Source organism: Delphinapterus leucas, chromosome 20 (assembly GCF_059928025.1).
Source record: "Delphinapterus leucas isolate spDelLeu-1000000601 "Yukka" chromosome 20, BTC_Dleu_Yukka2, whole genome shotgun sequence".
Lineage (NCBI taxonomy): Eukaryota > Metazoa > Chordata > Mammalia > Artiodactyla > Monodontidae > Delphinapterus > Delphinapterus leucas.
In genome coordinates, this window is record NC_143148.1 from 24,318,937 (window position 1) to 24,344,334 (window position 25,398).

Here is a 25,398-nt window from a genome sequence, read left to right on the forward strand (position 1 = left end):
ACTACAACATACACTAACTGCTATAAAGTATTATGCTACTGAACTGAAATTTTTAAATTACACAAAGGAGTTACTAAAATGCCATGAACTCAATTCTAAGACTAAATGGAGACTGTATATATTTCTATACACACAGTCTAATATCGATATCATTTCTGTAAGAATCTCAAATATTTCTTTCTCCTCACTAGCATGAGCTGTTTCAATCAAAATGAATTTCCTCACCCTAAATATGGTCCCTTCTGAACATCAATGGTGCCTTTATGAATATATTAAGTTCTTCACCTTAGCCCTGCTATGGAAAATATGAATAACCAACATTTATTTCTACTTTTCCCCACCTGATTACAAATGTAATCCAAGTCCATGGTAGAAACTTTGAAAAATACAGAAAAATAAAAAAGAAAAATCACCTATTATCTTATGAGCCAGCTAAAATCACGATTAACATCTTTTGTGTATATTCTCCCAAATGATTTTTTTCAGGCTCTACTATGATTCCACATTTGTCTCATTTTTTGTTTTGTATTGACTTTTTAATCAAAGTTAAACATGAATATAGTTTAGAGTCAAATTATTTTTACAAAACGTGTTACAAAAAAAACAGAAGTCCTCTTTCCCTCATGCACATTTCCTACTCTTCAAATAAAACTATTTTCCAGGTATTCCTTTTGGTTTTTACCTAAGTAACATATTTATCTGATGCAACATCTTGGATTTTTGGTTATAGGCATTATTAATTGACTTTCCAACATGAAATATTAGGATTTATTGTTTTCTGTCTCTTGCCCCCACCATACTCTTCTTATCACATCTTCCCATTATAGTTATATTACCATTTTGATGAGATCAATATTGTGTTTACATTATTCACTGTGTAAATGATTTCACTTTTCCTGTACACTGTTTTCACTGAAGAGATTCTTTTTTTTCACTTGCTTAGTTTTCATTACTAATTGAACCCAAACTCTCTCCTAGTTGGATAAATCTTTCAGAATGTTTACACATATCAATCTTATCTTCTTGAAGAAATTCTATGCTCCAATGTGAAATGGTTGCTTTCTAGGCCTATTGCACAATTATCATCTGGAGATCTCTCGTCAACATCATGCTGGAGATTCTCCTCATCTCTCTCTTGAGTGGGGACCCCGTGTCGTAGGTCCAGGATACTTTCTTGGTTTACTTCTTCACTGATGTCATATATCTTGTAGTAGCCTCCTGGGAAAGGGAGTATGGGTAGCAAATTTTTTGAGACCCTGAATATCAGAAAGTGTCTTTAGTCTTTCTTCACACTAGTTAATAGTGTGATTGAGTAAAGACTTGAATATTTCCTCTTAGTTTTTTTTTTGTTTTTTTTTTTTGCGATACATGGGCCTCTCACTGCTGTGGCCTCTCCCGTTGCAGAGCACAGGCTCCGGACGCGCAGGCTCAGCGGCCATGGCTCACGGGCCCAGCCGCTCCGCGGCATGTGGGATCTTCCCCGACCGGGGCATGAACCCGTGTCCCCTGCATCGGCAGGCAGATTCTCAACCACTGCGCCACCAGGGAAGCCCTCCTCTTAGTATTTTAAAGGCAAAATACTGTCTTCCAACTACTGGTGTCACTGTTAAGAAAACCATATACCACTTTTTACAGTTATTTTTTAAGTTATTGCTAAATTTACTACAGTTAAATATACAGATCATAAGTGTACAACTGGATGACCCATACCACAATCAAGATACAGAAAATCCCTCATGCTCCTCTCCAGTCAATCCCTTCCCACCCCACCAGCAACCATTGTTTTACCACCGTAGATTTATTTTGCCTGTTTTTGAACTTCATATAAGTGGCATGGTATAGTACGTACTGTTTTGTGTCTAGCTTCTTTCATTCAACATGTTTTTGAAATTCACTGATGTTGTTCATACATGAGTAGTTTGTTCCTTGCTGGGTAGTATTCCACTGTACCACTTTGATTATTTTCTCTGAACACTTGAAGGACCTTCCCTTTAACCAGAGAGATATGACTTATGATGATATGCTTTGGCATAATATCTAGTTTTAACCATCCATTGGTCTGGGAATTTGGTGAGGCATTTCAATATGGAAACTCAATGTCCTTCCCGTTTGGGAAAACTAGTTGAATTATTTCACTGATGACTTCCCATCTACTTCATCTTCTATGTTCTTCTTCTGCAACATCAATTATTTACAGATGTGGACCTCGAACTGGTCCTCTAAATTTCTTATTCATTTTTTCATCTCTTTTCCTATTGCTATACATTCCGGTACATTTCTTCAATTTTGTCTATAAGGCTTCTGTTAAAGTTTTACATTTCTGCAAATCGTATAGACATATACATACATATATATATATATTGAGATTCTCATTTTAAAGTTCATTTTCCAGGTACTTTTTTGACATCTGCAATTCCTTTTAAACATCATCTTGTTTTTCTTTCATGACTACCATACCTTCTCTTACAAAGAATATTAATGGTAGTTTTAATTTTTTTCTTCTCCCTGCAAAAACTTATCATATCCAAGTTATTTTTTTATTCCTCTGTGAAAGCCTGACTGGAGAACTCAGTATTTACCATCTCCAATTTTCACCTAATCTTCCTCATCTTAATTTGGTACTCCTGCCCTCAATGATGCCTGGTGTTTCCTAGACCAGAGACTGTGTTTTCCCTTTCAAAGGATAAACTTGCAGGGAGGGGAGGTCAGGGTAAAGAGCCCTAGCAGGCAATTAAAACACAGACTTCAAACAGTCTTGTTTTTAGCCTCACCTTCACCTCTACACTTTCAGACAATAACTGAGGTAAAAATTCCTGACCTTAGGCAGATGTGAAACAAAAATCAGTTTCTTTCTCAGCTTTCCTCAAAGGAGTTTACAATTTGGGTTTCTTGGGTCTGCTAAAGAAGTTAGCACTTTGCAGAATTTTGCTGCTTCTCCCACTCCTTGTCCTTGTGGGACTTGGCCCTTTAAAAAAAAATCCCTTTCATCCTTGTCATTTTACTAGGATTTGGGGAGGGTGCAGAGCTAGATGTGTTTATTCAATCCACCATCTTTAACGTGAAGTCTATATTAACTCTCTATGTTCATTAATAAGGTATTCAGAATTGCCCAATATATTTCAGTCAGTCAAAATGTCACTCCTGGGGCTTCCCTGGTGGCGCAGTGGTTGAGAGTCCACCTGCCGCTGCAGGGGACACGGGTTCGTGCCCTGGTCCAGGAAGATCCCACATGCCGCGGAGCGGCTAGGCCTGTGAGCCATGGCCGCTGAGCCTGCGCATCTGGAACCTGTGCTCCGCAACGGGAGAAGTCACAACAGTGAGAGGCCCGTGTACCGCAAAAAAAAAAAAAAAAAAAAAATGTCACTCCTACTTTACTAATATCCAGAATAATCATACCCGCCACATATAAAATGAAGACTTATTTTAAACCATCCAAAACTGTTAAGTTTAATGGTTGGCTTTTATCATAATGTTGTTATCTAGATGTCTAAAAAGATTTCCTTTTCATTCCTTATTCTTCCTATTTTTTTCAAAACATAGGAAACAGTAAAGCCAATTAAAAATGTGCTTTTAGACACACTGTCAGGTTTTCCTTATTAGAATAAAGGTAAAGCTTGCTTCAAATTCTTCAACTGCCCTATGAGCTGGGAATCAATAAATACTGAATTTAAGTAGCTACTTAACACTAAGAAGCATATCAAAGAAGTCTATTCTAAAATATATAGACATTTCAAAAGTTCATATTTTCTATCAGTATTATATTTAGAAAACATGGTCTGCCTTAAGGGTTTGTAAAATACAGCCTGCAAAATTGGTAAAATACAATTGGCAAAATCTGGCCTCCCACCTGTTTTTACAAAGTCTTACTGGAACACAGCCATGCCCATTCATTTACGTATTCTCTATGGCAGCTTTCCAGACACAATGACAGAGCAGACTAGCTATGACAGAGACCCTATAGCCCACGAAGCCTAAAATATTTATTATCTGGCTCTTTACAGAAAAAGTTTGCTGAATGCCCTTGCCCCTGGCCTACATTAAAAGATTCTATTTTATTATACAAAAATTCCTTGAGGTCCTCCCTGTTTGTATTAAAAGCATATCTTACTCTAGAAATACCTTTCTTAAAACTTTTCTATAATAAACTAAAAATACCTGAAACCAACTTATACCAAATAAACACTTTTTTCAAGTTAACATGAAATAAAAGATCCAAACCTGCATATATAGTCCTACCACAACTACAGAGCCTTCGTTTCCCCAAATAAAAGACTGTCATTATCTACTCTCTCATCTCCTCTGACTAGAAGCATTCCTTTTCCATTCTTTGGGTTATATTCCCTTTACTTCAACTGTAAAGAATGTTCTGTTTTCTGGGCCAAGCAGTATTTCCCTCTTTTCTTTTTTCTCCGTTGACTTTTTAAAAAATGTATTTATTTTATTTTTTGGCTGCATTGGGTCTTCGTTGCTGTGCTTGTGCTTTCTCTAATTGTGGCGAGTGGGTGCTACTCTTCGTTGCGGTGTGCAGGCTTCTCATTGCGGTGGCTTCCCTTGTTGTAGAGCACGGGCTCTAGGTGCACGGGCTTCAGTAGTTGTGGCATGTGGGGCTCAGTAGATGTGGCTCACGGGCTCTAGAGCACAGGCTCAGTAGTTGTGGTGCACGGGCTTTGTTGTTCCGTGGCATGTGGGATCTTCCCGGACCAGGGCTTGAACCCGTGTCCCCTGCACCGGCAGGCAGATTCTTAACTGTGCCACCAGGGAAGCCCCTCTGCTGACTTTTCTTTACCTAGTTTTCATTCTGAAACAGTCTTTAGCATATATTTTCTGATCATCCCATTGTTAAAGAAGCACCCTCAAGTTGAGAAAACAATTCAAACTCTCTGGAAGATCAGCATAATAGAAGGAAAGAGAAAAAGCAGTAAAATTACCCAAGGAAATTAAGGAGTATAGAAGCACAGTCTTCACAGAATACAGTCAAAGACATTATAAACCTTAGTCCTTTAACCATACAATATTAAAAAATCTTTAACTTTGATAAAAGCTATACCAGTGAAGTTATTTTCCCTAACAGTAGCACTTTTATTCAAATAGAAGCACACAAAGCAGAGAGAAACGGTGAACAGGTAAAAAATTCTCAATGTCTAAAATACATTTATATTTGAATACCTAAGACTGAATACCTGAAAAAGCAAAGCATAACTCACAAATAACATAAGAAGTTATAAACACATTTCACTGAAGAAATTATTTTAATAGAGGTTTTTGTGGTGCCTAACAACATTGTTATTTATTTTTAATTGAAATATAGTTGATTTACTTGAGAGAGATTTTTAAAGAATTATAAAAAGCAACTCTCTTGTTTTTTCATTTAATTACTGGCTTGAAAGTCCCACTTTTAAAAAGATATTCATGGGCATATGGGGTGCATTATAGCATTCTTTTTACTTTTGTGTAATCTTTTAAATTTTCCACAATAAAAGGTTTTTTAAAAGATGTATAAATCAAAGAAAACGAGAAGTTTTAGTTGATGGTTACAAACAAGTTATTGGTAGACACACTACTTATCAGAAGAAAAGAGAAAATCTATAAGGAGAATATGAATATGTTTTAGACCAAGAAGAATTCACCCTACTATCCAAAAGCTGCCTCAAAATAGGAAACAGAATAGGAGTAATTTAAAAATTCATACTGAAGAACACTTGAGAGTAAATTTTTAAAACTCACAGTATAATAGTTTGAAATAAGTCTTAACAGAATTCAGATTTATCTTTAAAAAAGTATAACTATTTTAACAGACTTATCCAGGATGTCATACACAAATTATCTCTGAACTTTACTATCATCAGTTTATAGCAAGGTGAATTTTACCTAATTTAAGCCTTTAGTTTTCCAATAAGAATTAAATTTATGTGACTTTTTTAAAACAAACATCTACCTGAGAGGAAATGCTTTTACAAACTAAAATATGAGTTGGAATTTTAAGTCCAGGAGTTCAATGCCTACCAAACACTTTCTTCACTACTATCTAATTTAGATGTTAGAAAACTTTAATACCTGAAAAAAAAAAACACAACTGCTTGGATTTACTCATACCTCTTTCTTCCTCATGTTTTTTGGCAGATGCACTTTTAGGTCTTCCTCTTCCTCGTCTGATATGATCTGAATGGCTGTTACTTCGAGACCTCTTTCTGTTTTCTAAATCCTTATTTACTGTAGAATTTATCTTCTCTCGCCTAACTCTCTCTGTTCGCCTCCTCTTGGCCTCATGCTTGTTTTCTGTATGGATGAATAAAAGTGATATATTTTAGGGCTTAGCAAGAACTGTTTGCCCATGTTCTCATTGCTTTCTTATTTTTTTTTTCTAAATAGCACTAGAGTTTGCTGCCTGGCATATTTTATAAAACTACAACCATAACATCTATATGTCCCTCACACCCATGCAGGAAAAAAAGAAATTCGAAAGAATTCAGATCCACATTAACACATGAGGTAGTAGGAATCTTGTAACAGAAGACAAGATTCTTTATTTGATACTTTTAATTTCAGCCCCTACAAGTTCACACAATTCCACAGCAACCTTTTTCCTTCTCACTGTAACCAAGTTAAAAATGGTGAAGTATTACAAAAGGAAAATAAATATTCCATTCCTTTTTTCCCCCTACCCAAACTACAGATTGAAATATGTCAAATACACAGAAGCAAAACTGACCTTAGCCATAATATTTATATTAAACTTCCCAATAAAAACCAAACAGAAAGTATCTAGGGAAAACATAAAAATACTAGGGAAGTAAGCAGTTTTCACTTTATCCACAGAAGAGGTCATTTCTGACATTCTAAGAGCATGTTTATCCCAAATAAATAGCAATAGGGGAACCTTACTCAACATGGTGATTTAATTAATGCAAGGAGCCACCCCTCTCACTCCAAACAGATCAAAAGGTTGGATAAGACAAACAACAATTTTTTTTAATTGCTTTCATACGTACCTGAATTCAAAAGAAAGAAAGAAAATTCACCAAATGTCTAAACCATGGTGGTAAAGGGGCAAAACATATAAGAAAATTCATATCCCAAGAACTAAAGAGAACAATTTAAAAGGCTATACAGGGCTTCCCTGGTGGTACAGTGGTTGAGAAGCCGCCTGCCAATGCAGGGGACATGGGTTTGAGCCCTGGTCTGGGAAGATCCCACATGCCGTGGAGCAACTAAGCCCGTGCACCACAACTACTAAGCCTGCGCTCTAGAGCCCACAAGCCACAACTACTGAGCCCACCTACCACAACTGTTGAAGCCCACGTGCCTAGAGCCCGTGCTCCACAAGAGACGCCACCGCAATGAGAAGCCTGCACACTGCAACTAAGAGTAGCCCCCACTGGCCGCAACTAGAGAAAGACCGCGCGCAGCAGCAAAGACCCAATGCAGCAAAAAATAAATAAATAAAGTAAATAAATTAAAAATAAAATGAAATAAAAGGCTATATAAATTAAGTATGCTTAATAGGCTACTATAAAATAAAATAAATTTAAGTAAAATATTAATAGTTATTTCCAAATACCATATCCTTGGAGAATTAGTTAATTCCAGGTCTCAGATTAACATATACCAGATAATGCAAGAATACCTAGTTATTCCAAACTGTAAGAAAGTTATCTAAGATCACCAGAATCTTGTTAAAGGACTCAAGGGCTAACTTGAAGAGGCTCCTGTTGACTATTATAATTTGAGCATCAATAAAAATAATAACTATAATAGACTGAAACACCTAAAGAACCAACTCACTATTTTGAAAAGTGAAATAAAGGAAAAGAATAAAGCATTTACCCTGCCTTTTCTATTCAAACTGTACCACTCACTGGGTAATGAAAGGGTAGATGAAGAGCAATTTCTCATTTTAGAATCACTGTGGCTAAAAAACTGAAGAAGGAATAAGAGTATTACCATTTTCAACTTGAAATGAACTAAATGTAAATATCAACAGCTGCTAACATCACAAAAACAGAGATAAGTAGACTTTGTGCCTCCTTACAGAATACCTACCTAAGTAGTCTTGCCAAAAAAAAAAAATCAAATCTCATCAAGCCCTTAGATCCAAATTACAATTTATAAGAAAAAGAGAAATCATTCAAAGAATGTGTTAACATACACCATGGAGACACAAACAGTAAATCCAAATGGACAAGTGATAGTTTAACATATAATCTGCAAGGAATAAAAGAGAAAATAATAGATAAAGAGAGAGCCAAAAAAGATATCAGTCATATGCAACGTGTGGACCTTGTTTGGAATCTGTTTTTAAAAACCATTTATGAGAAACCTGAAAATTTCAACACCAGTTGGATATTTGATATTATGGAATTATTGTTAATTTTTTATTGTGCTTAAGTTTTTAAAGGTCTTTTATTATTTTTTTTTTTAATTTTATTTCTTTTTGGTTGTGCCGCATGGCATATGGGATCCTAGCTCCCTGACCAGGAATCAAACCCATGCCCCCTGCATTGGAGGCATGGAGTCTTAACCACTGGGCCGCCAGGGAAGTCCCAAGGTCTGTCTTTTAGAAACATGTAATGAAATATTTATAATTGAAATTGTATGAAATTTGCTTTAAAATAATATACAAGAGAAGGAGTGGATGTGGATGGGACAGAGTATGCTTAGAATTTCTCAAAAAAAAAAGTTGAAAGAAATAGTAACAGGTAAAGCTTTTTATAGTATGCCTTTTAGAGTTTAACACTGAATATAAGTTTGTTCCTTCAGCTACCCACCCATCTCTCCTCTGTCAGCAAATCTAATAGACACCTCTCTTTAATCATCTTAATACCATCTCTCAAAAATTCAACACAGGACTACTCTTTTCCTTGAAATTAATTTTTTTTTTTTTTTTTTTTGCGGTACGCAGGCCTCTCACTGTTGTGGCCTCTCCCGTTGCGGAGCACAGGCTCCGGAGGCGCAGGCTCCACGGCATGTGGGATCTTCGCGGACCGGGGCACGAACCTGCATCAGCAGGCAGACTCTCAACCACTGCGCCACCAGGGAAGCCCCTATGCCACCAGGGAAGCCCCCTCTTTTCCTTGAAATTAATTTTTTACTTGATTTTCAGGTTCTGCAAATCTCCCATCTCACCAGCCATTCCTCTTTATCGCCTCTGCTGTCTTCTCCTCCCTGCAGGTTCTTTTCCATCTCTAATATTAAAGTCTTAGGACTCTGTCCTGAGGCCAGATAAACCATGGACCCGACCCAAAACATTAAAAATTATTGTTATAATCGTTCCAAAATTTCTACTTTCAGCCCTGACTTCTTCCCAAAGCTCTAGGCTGCCTACCTAACACTTGTACGCTTCACTTGTATGACTCACAAGCATTTCAGATGTGCCAAAAAGTAACTCTTGATTTTCCCTCCTCCAACCTTCATTATACTAGTAAATAGCACCAACCAGTTGCAAAAGCCAAATAACTTGTAGTCATTTGTGACTCAGCTTGTTTATTCTATCATCATAGAAGTCCATAGGTACTCCGTGCAAAATACATCCACAATTTCTTCATTTCTCCCACTTCTATGGGCAACCGAACACATTCCCTAAATAGCTGCCAAAATTATCTTTTAAAAAAACTGTATAAATAAGCTTCCTTTCTAAAACCTTTCATTAGCTTTTCACTTTATTTAAAAGAAAGTCAAATTTCCTGACCAAAGACTATAAGTCCCCCTATAAGACCTGACATTTGCCTCTCACCCATCTAATCTCATACCACTAGCCAGTTTGTTCAGTACTCTCCAGATATGCCTTCCTTTTAATAAAACAGGTTCCTTCCTCCCCTTGAGTCTCTGCATTTGCTAATCCTTCTGCCTAGAGCTTTCTTCCCAAGGCTCTTCATGAGACAGGCTTTATTTCCTTCAGATGTCAATTTATAGGTCACCCCTCTGAGTCTCCCAGCCCAAGTTACTTTCTATAATCTTCTACTACTACTACTATAGTCTTTCTATAATTTTCTTCTACTACTACTTCTACTACTACTACTACATTTATTTATATGCTCAATATGTCTCCCCCATCAAAATATAAGCTCTATGAAAGCTGGGGTGCTTTTGTCTGTCTCATTCACAGAACCTAGAACGTTACCTACACATGTTAAGTGGTGCTGAATAAATAATATCAGACTGAACACATGATTTATTTCACTATCTTCTCAAAAATCCTATTGAAATGAGCACAAACATGGGTAAAAAGGTAAAGGGAAAAAGGAAAATAAATCTGCAGTGCTTGAAACAGGAAAGGGTGCTATTAACGATCTGAAATTACAGAATTTCAGCAAACTGGCAAGCTGACAGATTCTAAGTAACCAGAATAGAAAAAATTAAAATTCAAAATAAGAATAAGAGATATCTCCTATAGCAGGGATCGCTCTTCTTCCCAAAGATATTCCCAGGACAGGACGAAAAGTACAGTAAGGAACAGCAGGCCACAGGGTGATCATCAGAATAACTAGAGCTACTGCAGAACAGTTGGGCCTGTGTATACAAAGTAACACATAAAGACGTAAAGCTCTTGGGAATCAAGCGATGTTCAAGGGGACTTTGAACCTCCACAACACAGAAAGAAGAAACAAACAAACAAAAAAGGCAGTTCCTCATAAAAATGAAATACTATAAAGGATCTCACATTCTGTCCCAGAATGAAACCTTCCTTATTTTGGCAATCATGGATTTCAACAGCATTCCCCAGCTCACCTAATTTACATCTAAAAGCCTGCCAATAAGCTTCTTCCAATTGTACACTAAAGAGATGTCAAAATAGACTTTCAAAACAGTGTAGGATATTCATGCAAGTTATCTACACTGATAAACCAAGACCTTCATTTATAAATATCAACAGGCAATTAAGGATTACCAGCTATTTGAAGAAAATAAAAAGTGTGAGAGAGAGAAAGAGCAAGATAAAACATGCGGAACAGGGAGTTCCCTAGTGGTCTAGTGGTTAGGATTCTGGGCTTTCACTGCTGTGGCCCGGGTTAAATCCCTGGTCAAGGCCAAAAACAAAATAAAAACAAAAACATGAGGAACAAAGGTAGTTCAGGAAACAAAAAAATCTTAAAACATTTCAAAGCATACCTTCTGAAAGTACTATATCATTAAGATTTTTTTGCAGAAATAGAAAACTCCATCCTAAAATCATATGGAATCTCAATGGACCCCAAATAGCCAAAACAATCTTGGAAGAGAACAGAGAATCACACTTCTTGATTTCAAACCTTTTCTAACAAAACTACAGTAATCAAAAAAATGTAGTACTGGGCTTCCCTGGTGGCGCAGTGGTTGAGAGTCCGCCTGCCGATGCAGGAGACACGGGTTCGTGCCCCGGTCCGGGAAGATCCCACACGCCGTGGAGCGGTTAGGCCTGTGAGCCATGGCCGCTGAGCCTGCGCGTCCGGAGCCTGTTCTCCGCAACGGGAGAGGCCACAAGTGACACCCCCGCATACCGCAAAAAAAAGGAAAAAAAGTAGTACTGCCTTACCAGAGACATACAGACCAATAGAATAAAATAGCCCAAAGATAAATCCTCTAATATATGGTCAAATGATTTTCAATAACAGTAGCCATGAAAAAACAGTACTTTCAACAAGTGGTAATTGGGAAAACTGGATATCCACAGGCAAAAAAATGAAACTGGACCCTTATTTTACACCATATACAACAGCAGTCCCCAACCTTTTTGGTTGGTTTGGTTGGGACTGGTTTCCTGGAAGCCAATATTCCACCACCACCACCCCCCCCCGGGGGTGGGGGAAGGGGCGGGGCAGGGGGACGGTTCAGAAGGTAATGCGAGCAATGGAGAGCAGCAGAAGCAGCTTTTGCTCGCTCGCCCACCACTCACTTCCTACTTTGCGGTCCGGTTCATAACAGGCCGCGGACTGGTAGCGGTCCGCGGCCCGGGGATTGGGGACCCTGATATACAAGAATTAACTCAATATGGATTGAAGATCTAAATATAACAACTAAAACTATAAAATGCTTAGGGGAAAAACTTCAAGACAGTGGATTTGTCAATGATTTCTTGGATATGACACCAAAAGTACCGGCAACAAAAGAAAAAATAGACAACTTGGATTTCATCAAAATTAAAAACTTCTGTTCAATGCATGAACAAAATGTAGTTAAGTACATACAATCGAATATTATTCAGGAAGGAAATTCTGACACGTCACAGCGTGGATGGAGACATTATACCAAGTGAAACCAGACACAAAAGGACAAATATTGCATGACTACACTTATAGAAGGTAACTACAGTAGTCAAATTCAAGTTCACAAGCACAGAAAGAATAGTAGTGGCCTGGGGCGTGATGGGGGCGGGGAGTGGGAGGAAAATGGGGAGTTATTGTTTTATGTGTATGGAGTTTCAGTTTGGGAAGATGAAAAGAGTTCTGGAAATGGACAGTGGTGATGATTAAGCACATGATATGAATGTACTTAATGCCACTAAACCGTACAACTTAAAACGATTAAAATACTAAATTCTGGGATTTCCCTGGTGGCGCAGTGGTTAAGAATCCACCTGCCAATGCAGGCGACGCAGGTTTGAGCCCTGGTCTGTGCTCTGAGACACGCCTAGAGCCTGTGCTCTGCAACAAGAGAAGCCACTGCAATGAGAAGCCCACGCACTGCAATGAAGAGCAGCCCTCGCTCACCGCAACTAGAGAAAGCCCATGCCCAGCTACGAAGACCCAACTCAGCAAAATAAATAAATTAATTAAATTAAATTAATTTAAAAAAAAAAAGAAAAAGTAGGGGACTTCCCTGGCGGCCCAGTGGTTAAGACTTCACCTTCCAAAGCAGTGGGTGCAGGTTCGATCCCTGGTCAGGGAGCTAAGATCCCACACGCCTCATGGCCAAAAAACCAAAATATAAAACAGAAGCAATACTGTAACAAATTCAATAAAGACTAAAAATGGTCCACATCAAAATATCTTTAAAAAAAGAAAAAAGAAAAAGTAGGATTATCCTTATAGTACAATGGAAAGAAATTTTAGCATGACAGCTGTGCAGCAGATCTAAAATCAGTCTTGATTAGAAGAAATCAGAGGATTCTATGAAAAATATCTTTTAAAGATAAATATAGATATCATTATATAAACTATATGATTAAGAACTTTAAAGAAAGGCACAGAGATGAAGGTATGTATTTTTTCATCAAAAGGCAAAATAAAAACATGTTCCATATATGAATGTACAGCAATTTTAAGTGATTAGCATGTAAGGAACAATGTTTTCTGAAATAACAAAACCAAATCTTCACTGTCAAGTAATTCAGAGTTGAGGATCACTTACTACTGATTAACGTTCAATCATTTTGGGTTTCTAAAAGGTACTGGTGATAATCATTTCCCCATTTTTCTTCCTTAACTACAAAAGTGAGTATGTCATTTATAGACTTTGCTTATTTATCAGCCTTTCCCTGTTAGAGAATAATTTAAAAATTAGGTTTAATATTTTTATCCCTTTTTCCTTCCCCCAATAAAAAATGGAATTTATTTAATTTTGTTATTTATTTGACTAAGCTTAACCCAAAGTTTATACTCACTGAGAAATTAACAGTTAAATACTAATAAGCTATTCAAAATTCTTACCGTTTTTTTTTTTTGCTGTACGCGGGCCTCTCACTGTTGTGGTCTCTCCCATTGCAGAGCACAGGCTCCAGACGCGCAGGCTCAGCGGCCATGGCTCACAGGCCCAGCCGCTCCACAGCATGTGGGATCTTCCCGGACCGGGGCACGAACCGTATCCCCTGCATCGGCAGGCGGACTCTCAAACACTGCGCCACCAGGGAAGCCCCGAAATCCTTACCGTTTTAAACCTTTTTCTTACCTTTAGCGGAAGTCTTGTATAAACTAGTATCTCAGTTAGATTTTCAGTTTACTTTTTCTTTACAGTTTTTATAATGAAAAATTTTTAAAGGTATATCCATTGTTATTAAATGCAAAATAGCACCCTTGATGTCACTAAACCACCCAGAACACCCATTTGGAAAACTAAATTTAAAGATTTGGAACAGAGTTTGTTCTCACCAAAAACTGCTTCTGTCAGTATTTGGTAACTGACCAAATACTTGAATAGATTACTACTACAGTACTGAAGGTTTAGGCCACAGTACAGATACTTTCAATTTTAGGAAATACAGTATTTCCTTTAATTTCTTTTTTTTTTAATTTCTTCAAATTGACAGATGAAGACTCAACCTCAAGGCTACTTTTTAAACTCTCAGTCAACCATTCAATTTAGAAATGAAATCCTACATGAACAACATAGTCAATTTTTAAAAATTTATCTCCATTTATTATTGACCCCCTAAAAAGGATAAAAGAAACAATACTACATTCCTAACTCATTTAGAAAGGAATCAAAGAATAATTAATTGCTTTGAGATTCTATGCACTTGTACAAAACACTGAGCATTAATACAGCTTTATTTGTAACACTCATCTTTTCCTCTCACCGAAATTAATATATTTTTACAATTTAAAATTAACTTCCATAATAGATTTTATTTATCTATATTTTCAGCTAGCAAAGTTCTATATTGTTCTAGCGTCCCACCTCCCTATTTTCATGTATGTTATGAAGATATAAAGATGATTAGTATATTTGCAAAATGTGAGTTTTCAACATTTCAAATCTAGATAAATCTATGACTTAACAGATTATTTTCCTCCTGCATGTCACACAAAGTTACAATAATTAAATAAGAGGTTTCAACCCACTGAAATTTCAAATAATCTTTTATAGCTTTGATTTTAAGATAAGTGCAATCTGAGCTTTAAAGATGTTTCTTTTTTGTTTTAAATGTTTAATTATGCAAATAAAAGCCTTCCTTGGGGACTTCCCTGGTGGTGCAGTGGTTAAGAATCCGTCTGCCAATGCAGGGGACATGGGTTCGAGCCCTGGTCCGGGAAGATCCCACGTGCCGTGGAGCAATAAGCCCATGCGCCACAACTACTGAGCCTACACTCTAGGGCCTGTGCATGCTGCAACTACTGAGCCTGCATGCCGCAACTACTGAGCCTACATGCCACAACTACTGAAGCCCGCCTGCCTAGAGCCCATGTTCCACAACGAGAAGCCACCACAATAAGAAGTCCGCGCACAGCAACGAAGAGTAGCTCCCGCTCGCTGCAACTAGACAAAGGCCGTGTGCAGCAACGAAGACCCAATGCAGCCAGAAAAAATTTTTAAAAAGAAATTTAATTGTAAAAATTAGTAGTTATTGAGTACCTATAACATACCAAGCTTTCTTTATGTTAGACATTTTCATATACACTTCATCTACACTTCAATCCTCTAAGTTGGTACTATAAACCTACATAAACACAAGTAAACAGCAGCTGCCCCTGGAGGTTAATTAACCTGTTAGAGAGTGTCCAAACTGGAATCTGAATCTGAAGCCAGATCTTCATATAATATATAACAACATATAGTACATGGCTGTACTATACCAAACTGATTTCCAGGCTTTGAGTACTCTTAATCCTTCTTAAAACCCTTTCCTCTTTTTGTTCTACAGCACAGTCTATCCCTGATATTTCTCTGTCCTTTCTATTCTTTGTCTTGCTGGTTCTTCTTCCTCCTCCCTAGGATTTCTAGGCTTCAATGTTTCATCTTCACTTCAAGGTCGCAAGTCTACTCTTATTAAACAACAGAACCTTAGGAAACTCCAAACGTAAAATAATAATGAACTGCTTCTCACTCATCACACTGACTTATGTAACACCACCTCTGTTGGCTGTTCTCCTGCGGCTGACATTTCTTCTCAGCTGACATGACCTCCCTACCCACTTCTACCCTTTAAGATTGGAGTCTGCCAGAGTTCAGTCCCTGAACCTGCTTCCTCTTCCTACCCTATAGACTCTATAGAACTGGCTCATCCATTTCCATGATATCAACAACCATGATGATTCAAACCTTTCTCTCCGGCTGAGGCTATTCCCTGAGCTTCAGACTGTATGTCCAACTGGGGAAAAAAAAAAAAAAATCCACACGGATGATATTTCACAACTATATCCAAACATAGTTTCTTCATCTTTCCCTCAAAACTTGTCTTCCCTTTTATCTTCCCTTTCTAACCAGTAATCCCAGTCAGAAATCTGGAAGTCATTCTAAAGTCTTCCCTTTCCTTCAAATGATTCTAAATTCTTAACACTTGTAGCATCTGTCCCTTTTCTCTGTCCTCATTTACATTTCTTCCTTACCTCATTTCTCACCTGAATTGTTGGTATATAGAAGGGTCTCAAAAATATTTGTTGAGTGAAAAACTAATAAACACAATTGTCCCACTAATAGCATGGACCATGTCTTATTCATTTTGGAGCCTCAGAACTGAGTTGACATGCCACCCCAGCAAATCTACTGAATGAATCATTCCAAGGTTCCCATACCCAAATCATACTCTTAGGAAACAAGAAACAGGAATTGATTTTTAACAGTTCTCTGGATGACTCCTATATAACCAATCCAGCAACAGCCTTTAAGAACTAATGAATTAATAGTAAGTCCATTACCATGTTGAAAGGGAGCAAACTCAGAGGCAGAAATGGAATTAAAACTGCTTTCCTCCCATCTCTCCACAGACCTAGGATAAACAGACCTCTCACAGACATAAATATATGTAATTCTTGAATCATCTCCTACTATAACCATTCTTTGCTTAACTCGGCATCCTCACTCAGTTAACATACTGCAAAAGCTCACTTCCACCTTGTAACCCCACAAACTATTCTCTAGACAGAAGTCAGAATGATCTTTCTAAAAGGCAAATCAGAGCATGCCACCCTCCCCTCACCTCATTGCACATCCCAGGGATAGTTTCTCCTCACACTGTAAGAACAAAAACCAAAATCTTACTCTAGTTTACAAAGCCTTAAATAAATAATCTGGCCTCTGCTTATCCCTCTGGCCTCATATCGAACACTCTCCTGGTTTTACTGTCTACACTGCAAACACGCTGGACTTTTTGTTACTAAAATATACCAAAATTTAACAACCTTAAAATTTTTGCATTTGCTATTTCATCTGTCAAGAATGGTCTTCTTCCTGATCTTATCATGGCTACTACCCCCCTGTTCCTATTCAGCCTCAGCCTAAAATGTCACCTCTCAGAGAAGCTTCCAAACCACTCAATCAAAAGTAGCCTTCCAGTCACACACCTCAGCACTCTATTTTAATTTCTTACAAGGCGTTTATTCACAAGTTGATATTCTCCCTGTTTATCTGTTCTCTATTTCCTGCCTACAAGAATGCATTAAGCTCCATGACAGCAGTGAACCCGCCTTGATAGTAAATTCATTCATTACTTTAGGCCCATTAGAACAGTCCTAGCATACAGCAGGTGCTCATATATACACTTGCAATCAATCTACTCTTATTTGGGGATCATGAACATATAAAGTTCTGACTTTATCAAAGAACAAATAACAACATTTCATTTTTTAATAAATATATCTGCTGAACAAATCCAATTTGTCTATATTAATGGGAAGGTAAAATTCAAACAAAAAATTTTTTAGATATTCTATATCAGGGAATTACAAAAAATAACCAATGTATCTAAAAATTATATTCACACCAAAATCAGGTTATATTTTTTCAGTCACCAATTTAAAAAAAAAACACAAAAACCTACTTTAAAGTTGTTACACATTGTACCAGCACTATGAGAGGAAAAACCAAAATGTCCATCAAGCAGTAAACAGATAAACAAATTGTAGCATATCCACACAAAGAATACTATTAAGCAATAAAAAGGAATGAATTCTTATTGATATACACAACAATATGGCCGAATCTTAAATTATGCTCAGTGAAAGAAGTCAGGCAATAAAGATTACATACTGTATGATTCCATTTATATAATGTAAAGTTCTAAAATAGTGACAGAAAGCAGATCGGTGGTTATCTGGGGGAGTGGGAAACAAGATGGAAAGATTACAAAGGGGAACTAGAGAGCTTATGGGAATGATGGACATGTTCATTATCTTGACTGTGGTGACTGATTGGTGTAAACACATGACAAAACTTATCAAACATACACTTTAAATATGCACAATTTATTGGAAGTCAATTATACCTTTAGTAAACATTTAAATTTTTTTAAAAAAAATCAGATTAGGTCACTCCCTTGCTTAAAACCCTTCAATGGCTCTCCATACTCCAAAAATAAAAAATAGAAAATTTGTTACAAGCGTTATCAGCATTACAAGGGGGTTAACATTTAAATAGAATGAATGGCATACTAATGTCATAAGCTGATTTCCAATAGCTAATAAAAACCAAACACATACTTCAATAGACTTTAATTTTTAACTTCAACAAAAATTGAATAGTAAATTCACAAAAATTAATTTTAAATTTCTACATCAAAAAGCTAAAAATGTGGTAAACTCTCACAATTACCTGTAGAAGATGGTGATTTTTCTGGGTGTTTTGCATTTAAAAGTTTTCTGCTAATAAATATGTAACCACAGGGACATGATTTACATGCAACAGGAACCTGTAGACAAAAAAAAAGAAACAACTTATTATTACTATTTTTCTGTTCTTAAACTTCTCAGTGTTTATGTACTCTCCTAAACTGAATGATAAATTACTTGAAGTAGGAATCGTGGATTTATTTAAACCCCACCTCCTGACAACAAATTATGAGATGGGTATTGTGTCCTCTAAATCTTCACATTCTAGTAACACACTACAATAACCATGAATGTAGCAAATGCATGGTAAACATGTGCTGATGTGAGTGAACAACAGAAAACCACAATAGGGTCAGAGCCAAGGAAAATATATGGGGAAAAAGGTAGCATTTCCTAAAATATTAGTTTGAAAGCAGTTTATATAGAATAAATTGGAAAAGGGGGCATGATTGGGAAATCATTAAAGTAATCCCAGCATAATATTATGGGCCCCACTGGAATAGTGAGAATGGAAATGGAGAGAAGGTAGATCTACAAGACATTTCAAAAGGGTAAAGAACTGAAAACAACCCAGGTTCCAACATGAGCAGGTAAGATGCCGATTACTACCAATAGAAAAAAAAAAGTTTACAACAACCCGTCTGAGGGGCAAAAGTGTTGTACAAACAAAAGAGAATGTGGGACAAAGCAGGAGTTGAGATCTAGTATCTTACAGTCTCAGCTCCAGGAAGGACGTCAGATAAAACACAAGCTCTTCAGGCTTCTGTTTCTAAATCTGTAAACTATTTTTACAAGTGTCTCCTTTCTCCATTTCAAGTCTGTCAATATTTTTCTAAAGCCAAATGTTAGGGACTTCCCTGGTGGCACAGTGGTTAAGAATCCGCCTGCCAATGCAGGGGACATGGGTTTGAGCCCTGGTCTGGGAAGATCCCACATGCCGCGGAGCAACTAAGCCCATGCGCCACAACTACTGAGCTTGTGCTCTAGAGCCTGCAAGCCACAACTACTGAACCCGTGTGCCACAACTACTGAAGCCCGAGCACCTAAAGCCAGTGCTCTGCAACAAGAGAAGCCACCGCAATGAGAAGCTCGCACATGGCCATGAAGAGTAGCCCCTGCTCACCGCAACTAGAGAAAGCCCGCGTGCAGCAACGAAGACCAAACACAGCAAAAAATAATAAATAAATAAATTTATAAAGCCAAATATTACTGAAAATCATTGAAAAAAGCTTTAGCTTTTCCTCCACAATTGTTTCACTAATATTAACCTTAATGATTCTTGGACTCAGGGCACATTCACTGAAAACCAGAAATTAATCTCAACAAAAAGTACTCACAGAATACTAATTACAATTCCCTTTGTAAGATAAGTTCCATTTGCCCACTGTCCTGCTTATGTAAAAGTTTAATCACTACTATAAAGCTTTCATCCATTTATGTAGAGAATGCCTCATGTTCTAGAATATAAATATGTGATCTAAATAAGCTAAATCAGAATTTGGCCAGAATTCCTTTTCTTTGCATAAAAATACTGAACAAAGTATTCTAGTTTGTATTTATGAAAAATAACAATGAATCTATAAAAATAATCAAACTCCAGGTATGTCTAACAGCTTGCTTTATCAAGAATGTAACGAGGGCTTCCCTGGTGGCGCAGTGGTTGAGAGTTCGCCTGCCGATGCAGGGCACACGGGTTCGTGCCCCGGTCCGGGAAGATCCCACATGCCGCAGAGAGGCTAGACCCGTGAGCCATGGCCGCTGAGCCTGCGTGCCCGGAGCCTGTGCTCCTTAACAGCAGAGGCCACAACAGTGAGAGGCCCGCGCACCGCAAAAAAAAAAAAAAAAAAAAAAAAGAATGTAACGAGATTCTTCCAAACCATGACAGAAAATGTAATGTTACATTTCTTAATAGTGTAAAATCTGCCTAAAATAGGTATGTTTTGTCATTTTAAAAATTTCACATCTTCAGAGAAACCAAGCTCAAAGGTACTGACTCATTTCCTTTATACTTAAACACATCATTAACGGCATCCACAGCAATATAAATTGTTTTAAGTTAATGCTACCCAAAAAAACACAGAACGTGATGTTCTTATTCAACATACCCTTTGCTACTCAACAACCATTTTCTTTCAGCTATTGAAACTCAACAAATTGAAATTTAATTGTCTTATACACAAAAAAATTATATCAACCCATGTCCAGAATTAACAGTGTGCTACAGTTAGATGAGAAATGTACATTCGGCTTTGGGATGACTAATTCAATTGACAGGCTGATTTACATCCCTTAATGAAAGTGTCTTATGCTCAAGGAACATTCATGCGCCTGAGCTAAGTCACCCTAAGGTCCTTTTGAAAATGTAAAGTTCCTTCCCCTCACACCAACCCTGAAGAAAACCCAACTAACCACCACCACAATACAGATCCTGTAAAAAGAATTATTAAATGAGGTAGACAACTTCAGTTATATTAATCTCTTTAAATTATTGTATAATTTGGATTTTAAACAAACACCTAAACTTCCATGAAATTTCAGTTGTAATGCCAAAGACAACAGTAATGAAAGTTCTAATGCTATACTTGCAGGATTTTAAAATGCAAGGAAAAAACTTTGAAGTGTTGTTTACTGATGGCTTGTGAATCAATTTATTCCTTGAAAAATAGGTATTTAGATTGTAGGCATGTTTTACAAGTAAGACAGGCTTAAAAAACAACTGCAAAAAACAAAATCCTGACCCTATATTGTTTCACTGACTTCAAAAAGCTCAAAAATAACCACAATACAGAGAATCCATCTATACTCTTTGTTGCTAAGAGCATCAGTTACATACAGCAGACATATTTGCTAAATGTCACATAAAATTTCCTAACATTTTTTCCTAAAAGGGGGAAAAAGCTGATGTAATAAAGAAAAAAAAAAAAGCAAAAACAGAAACATACACCAGAGATCCCAGAAAAATAATAAGAATCCTGACTACTACTACACTCAAAATGGCTCAGTACTTGAGTTAGTGGATGTGAAACCCGTTGAAAATGAAAAGTATTGTGGTTTAGATGTTTCAGAACTATATTTCCAAATGGGGGAATGTAAAAGGGGACGTAATAAAGCAACTGAAAATCTAGGTCTTTCTTGTTTGCTGATCTCTGTACCTGTTTTTAAACTTACACACACATAGACAGAACTTATGTAAATCTACTCAACTGAGGCAATCTCCTCAAACTTTAAAGATTTTATATTTATGTTTATAAACTATATCTAAATTCTAATTTAATATTCATCAGGCAACTTAGAATAACAGCAGTATTCTAAAGCTTTTTTTAAAAATGGCTTTCTGGATTCTAATTTTTTTCTCATTTATAAGAAACTGTACTTTCAAATAACTAGAAAACTAAAATTAATCTATTATTTTCTTCAATTGAGTTACTTTTAGTAAAAGATAAATCGCTTTTAAGAATCACCAAAAAAAAAAAAAAAGAATCACCAAAAGTTTGAATTAGTCACCATGTATGTTATCTTCTCTTAAGTATTTAGAATAAAGAACACTACAAACCAACATTTTAAATTATGTTGTTGTAGCCTGTTATGGAATGAATTGTGTCTCCACCCCGCAAAAACACCCCAGCAACAAATTCGTATGTTGAAGCCCCAACCCCCCAACGTGATAGTATTATTTGGAGATGAGATAATTAGGTTTAGATGAGGTCATGAGGGTGGAGCCCTCAGGATGGCATTAGTGTCCCTGCAAGAGACACCAGAAAGCTCTCTTTTCTGCCAGGATCTTGGGACTTCCAGCCTCCAGAACTGTGACAAAATAAATTACTGTTGTTTGAGCCACCCAATCTATGGTATTTTGTTATGGCAGCTGGAGTGGAGGTTGTGTGTGTAACAACAAAACAGAATGTGATATTTCCAAATAAAATGCTGATCACGTTTTGTTGAATAGTTACAGGGACTCCTACAAGTTTACTATCCTTTCCTCTTTTTTTAACGAGGATATTAAAAACAGGTTATTTTCCCCAAAAGGTTACTGTATGCCAAATACAACAAGGTCAGGATTTGCAATAACTGATGCCCTACAGAAACTGTAATGCATAATGCATACCATGTAAACCTTATACTTCTGCACAATTAAACGGAACAAATGGAAATGATTTAAATATTGAAATAATCTTCAACAAGGAGACTTAAATAGAAAAGTCCAACTTTTTCAGAATTTAACAAATTTAGTTTAATGGTAAGAATGGAAATTTAGGACTTCTCTGGTGGCGCAGTGGTTAAGAATCCGCCTGCCTATTCAGGGGACACAGGTTCGAGCCCTGGTCCGGGAAGATCCCACATGCCGCGAAGCAACTAAGCCCGCGCACCACAACTACTGTGTGTGCGCTCTACAGCTCGCGAGCCACAACTACTGAAGCCCTCGCGCGTAGAGCCCGTGCTCCACAACAAGAGAAGCCACCGCAATAAGAAGCCCGTGCACCGCAATGAAGAGTAGCCCCCGCTGGCCGCAACTAGGGAAAGCCCCACGCGCAGTAACAAAGACCCAACGCAAACAAAAATTTTAAAAAAAAGAAAGGAAATTTAACTCTGTTTTGGAAAACATGGCTAAATTGTTTTTAGAATGCATACTCAATAAACTCAAACAATCAATAAACCGTAATTCTCCTTGCACAGTCTTCCTCTGATCAGCATATCTATCATTGCCCATAAAAGATACTGAATAAAACATGTAACATTTTCTGTTAAAAGATTTGATCAACCTTTAAGCTTGCTCCTTAAAGTATGCACTAAAATCAGCTTATTAAAAAAGTCTTCAGGGCTTCCCTGGTGGCGCAGTGGTTGAGAGTCCGCCTGCCCATGCAGGGGACGCGGGTTCGTGCCCCGGTCCGGGAAGATACCACATGCCGCGGAGCGGCTGGGCCTGTGAGCCATGGGCGCTGAGCCTGCGCGTCCGGAGCCTGTTCTCCGCAACGGGAGAGGCCACAACCGTGAGAGGCCCGCGTAACGAAAAAAAAAAAAAAGTCTTCATCCATTTCAAATTACTCCTGATTTAAAAAAAAAGGAAAGAAAAAGGGAGAAGAGGTAATCATTTTGAAAAAATCCTCTCAGTGGAAAAGAAAAAAACACACCCAGATCTGCATGTTGGCGTGAAATAGGGCCCTTACTAATGCTTTTAACTGAGAGTCTTAACTCATTCGATTATAAGGTTTAGAGGAACTTCTATTATTCTAGTAAAAAATGAGGCATCCTTAAACTAAAACGGTAAGATGAGATTTTTTTAACTTACAGCTATGACACCATTAATTCTGTGTAGAAAGCAGTCATTTAAAATTCATAAAACCACATATATATATTTTAGAAGATCTGGAAGCAGAAAATGCCAAATTTTTAACAGTGGATACCGCGGCGGGTAGGGGCAAGTGAGGAGCGCTCAGGAAGGGCTTCAGTGGGGGCGTCATTCAATAACGTTCCATTTAAAACAATGTACAGAAAGGATTCACGATTATTTACGTCAAAAATATAATAAATATATTTAAGAGAAAAAAATCTCCATATTTCGCCAAAACTTAAAACTATTACACTGCGGGCCTGTCTGTCACATTTAAGCATCCGCCCAGGTCGCGGGGGGACAGTTTTGGGGGTCCACCGTACACATCTGAAACGGGAACAAAGCAACCCTGCCTGGCAGAAGGCGGATTTCGGAGCCAGGAGCCCAGACTCAGAGTCGACACATCGGGGATTCTCTTCGGGGCAGAAGGGGGCTGAGGGACCGAACTCGTCCACTTGGGCTGCTGCCCCACACTCCTGCCGCTGTCACCGGAGCCGGACAAGCGATTCTGGGAGGGTCAGAACAGGGCGCCCCGTCAGCTCACAATAAATCCACGCCCCCTCTCACGCGGCTGGCCACAGGGCAAGATACTCGCCCGTCTGACCGCCGCCAGGTGGGCACCGGCCGGGCAGCGGCCCCGGGCGCTTCCCCGGCAACCCCTGGGCTCTATCCGGCCGGTTACGGGCTCCCATGATGGCCAGAGCTCAAGGGCCGGCCCACACGCTCAGCCGCTGGGACCCCGGCGAGGCGGCCTCTCCACAGCCAGCGGCCGCCGGCAACGGACGCCCGCCCGCGCGCACCCGCCCCACCGGCCCGTGTGCCCGGTGTCCGGCCCCCGGCGCCCACCTGTTGGTCGCACTCGGGGCATGATTTGGTGGCCATCTTCACTTTCTTGGCTCGAGTTGCAGACATGCTCCTCTCTGGTGGCAGCGGCGGCGACGGCAGTGGCGGCGGCGGCGGCGGCGGCGGCGGCGGTAGCGGCAGCGGCGGCGGCGGCGGCGGCCCGGGCTCCGCCCCTCGTACTTCAGCAACCCAGCCTCCGCCCGTTGGTCCCCGCAGGCCAGAGTGAGGCTCTGAAGAGCGCGCGCGCGCGCGCGTGCGCGAGCTCGCGCGGAGCCTGCGTGCTGAGGGGGCGGGGCGCGGCGTGCGCGGGCTCCGAGGGACCGCGGAACACGCCCCCACCCACGCCGCTCCGGTCCTCTAGGGCGTATCGATTCTCAAGAGAGGAGACCGACTGGATCGTCCGGCGGGACGATGGACACGCCCTCTCTGGGCCAGACGAACGGCGCGGAGGCGTGGTTTGGCCGGGACTCGGCAGTAACGGGCGTCAGGTTCGACCAACGAATGCACAGACAGGGCGGGTCGTGGTGCTGAGCCCTCCCCCTCCCCCGGAGGAAGGAAAACGTGAGTGAAAAAGGCGGTGGGAGGTAGAGCGCTTGGCACAGATCCTGCCGTTTGATAAACTTCAGTAAATGTTAGCGAGTCTAATCATTGAGGAATTGTAATAGACATCTGATGAATCTGCTATATGCCAGCCCTGGACTCGGTTCTGCGAGGTATAAAATTCGTTAAGTCAAATATGTATTGAGGGCCAATTCTGCCACACAAATGTGA

General features: G+C 38.8%; 1 protein-coding gene across 1 annotated transcript in view; it reads right to left on the bottom strand.

Moving 5' to 3' along the window:
* Positions 1–24,787, bottom strand: part of HDIP1 (HDAC and MIER1 interacting protein 1) — a 50,655-nt gene extending 25,868 nt beyond the window's left edge. The window contains 5 exon segments of the mRNA XM_089902981.1: positions 6,094–6,276; positions 18,439–18,535; positions 23,967–24,085; positions 24,088–24,292; positions 24,631–24,787. Coding sequence (XP_089759107.1) covers positions 6,094–6,276; positions 18,439–18,535; positions 23,967–24,085; positions 24,088–24,292; positions 24,631–24,696 — 670 coding nt within the window. The 5' untranslated portion in view covers positions 24,697–24,787.
* Between the last annotated feature and the right edge of the window lie 611 nt (positions 24,788–25,398).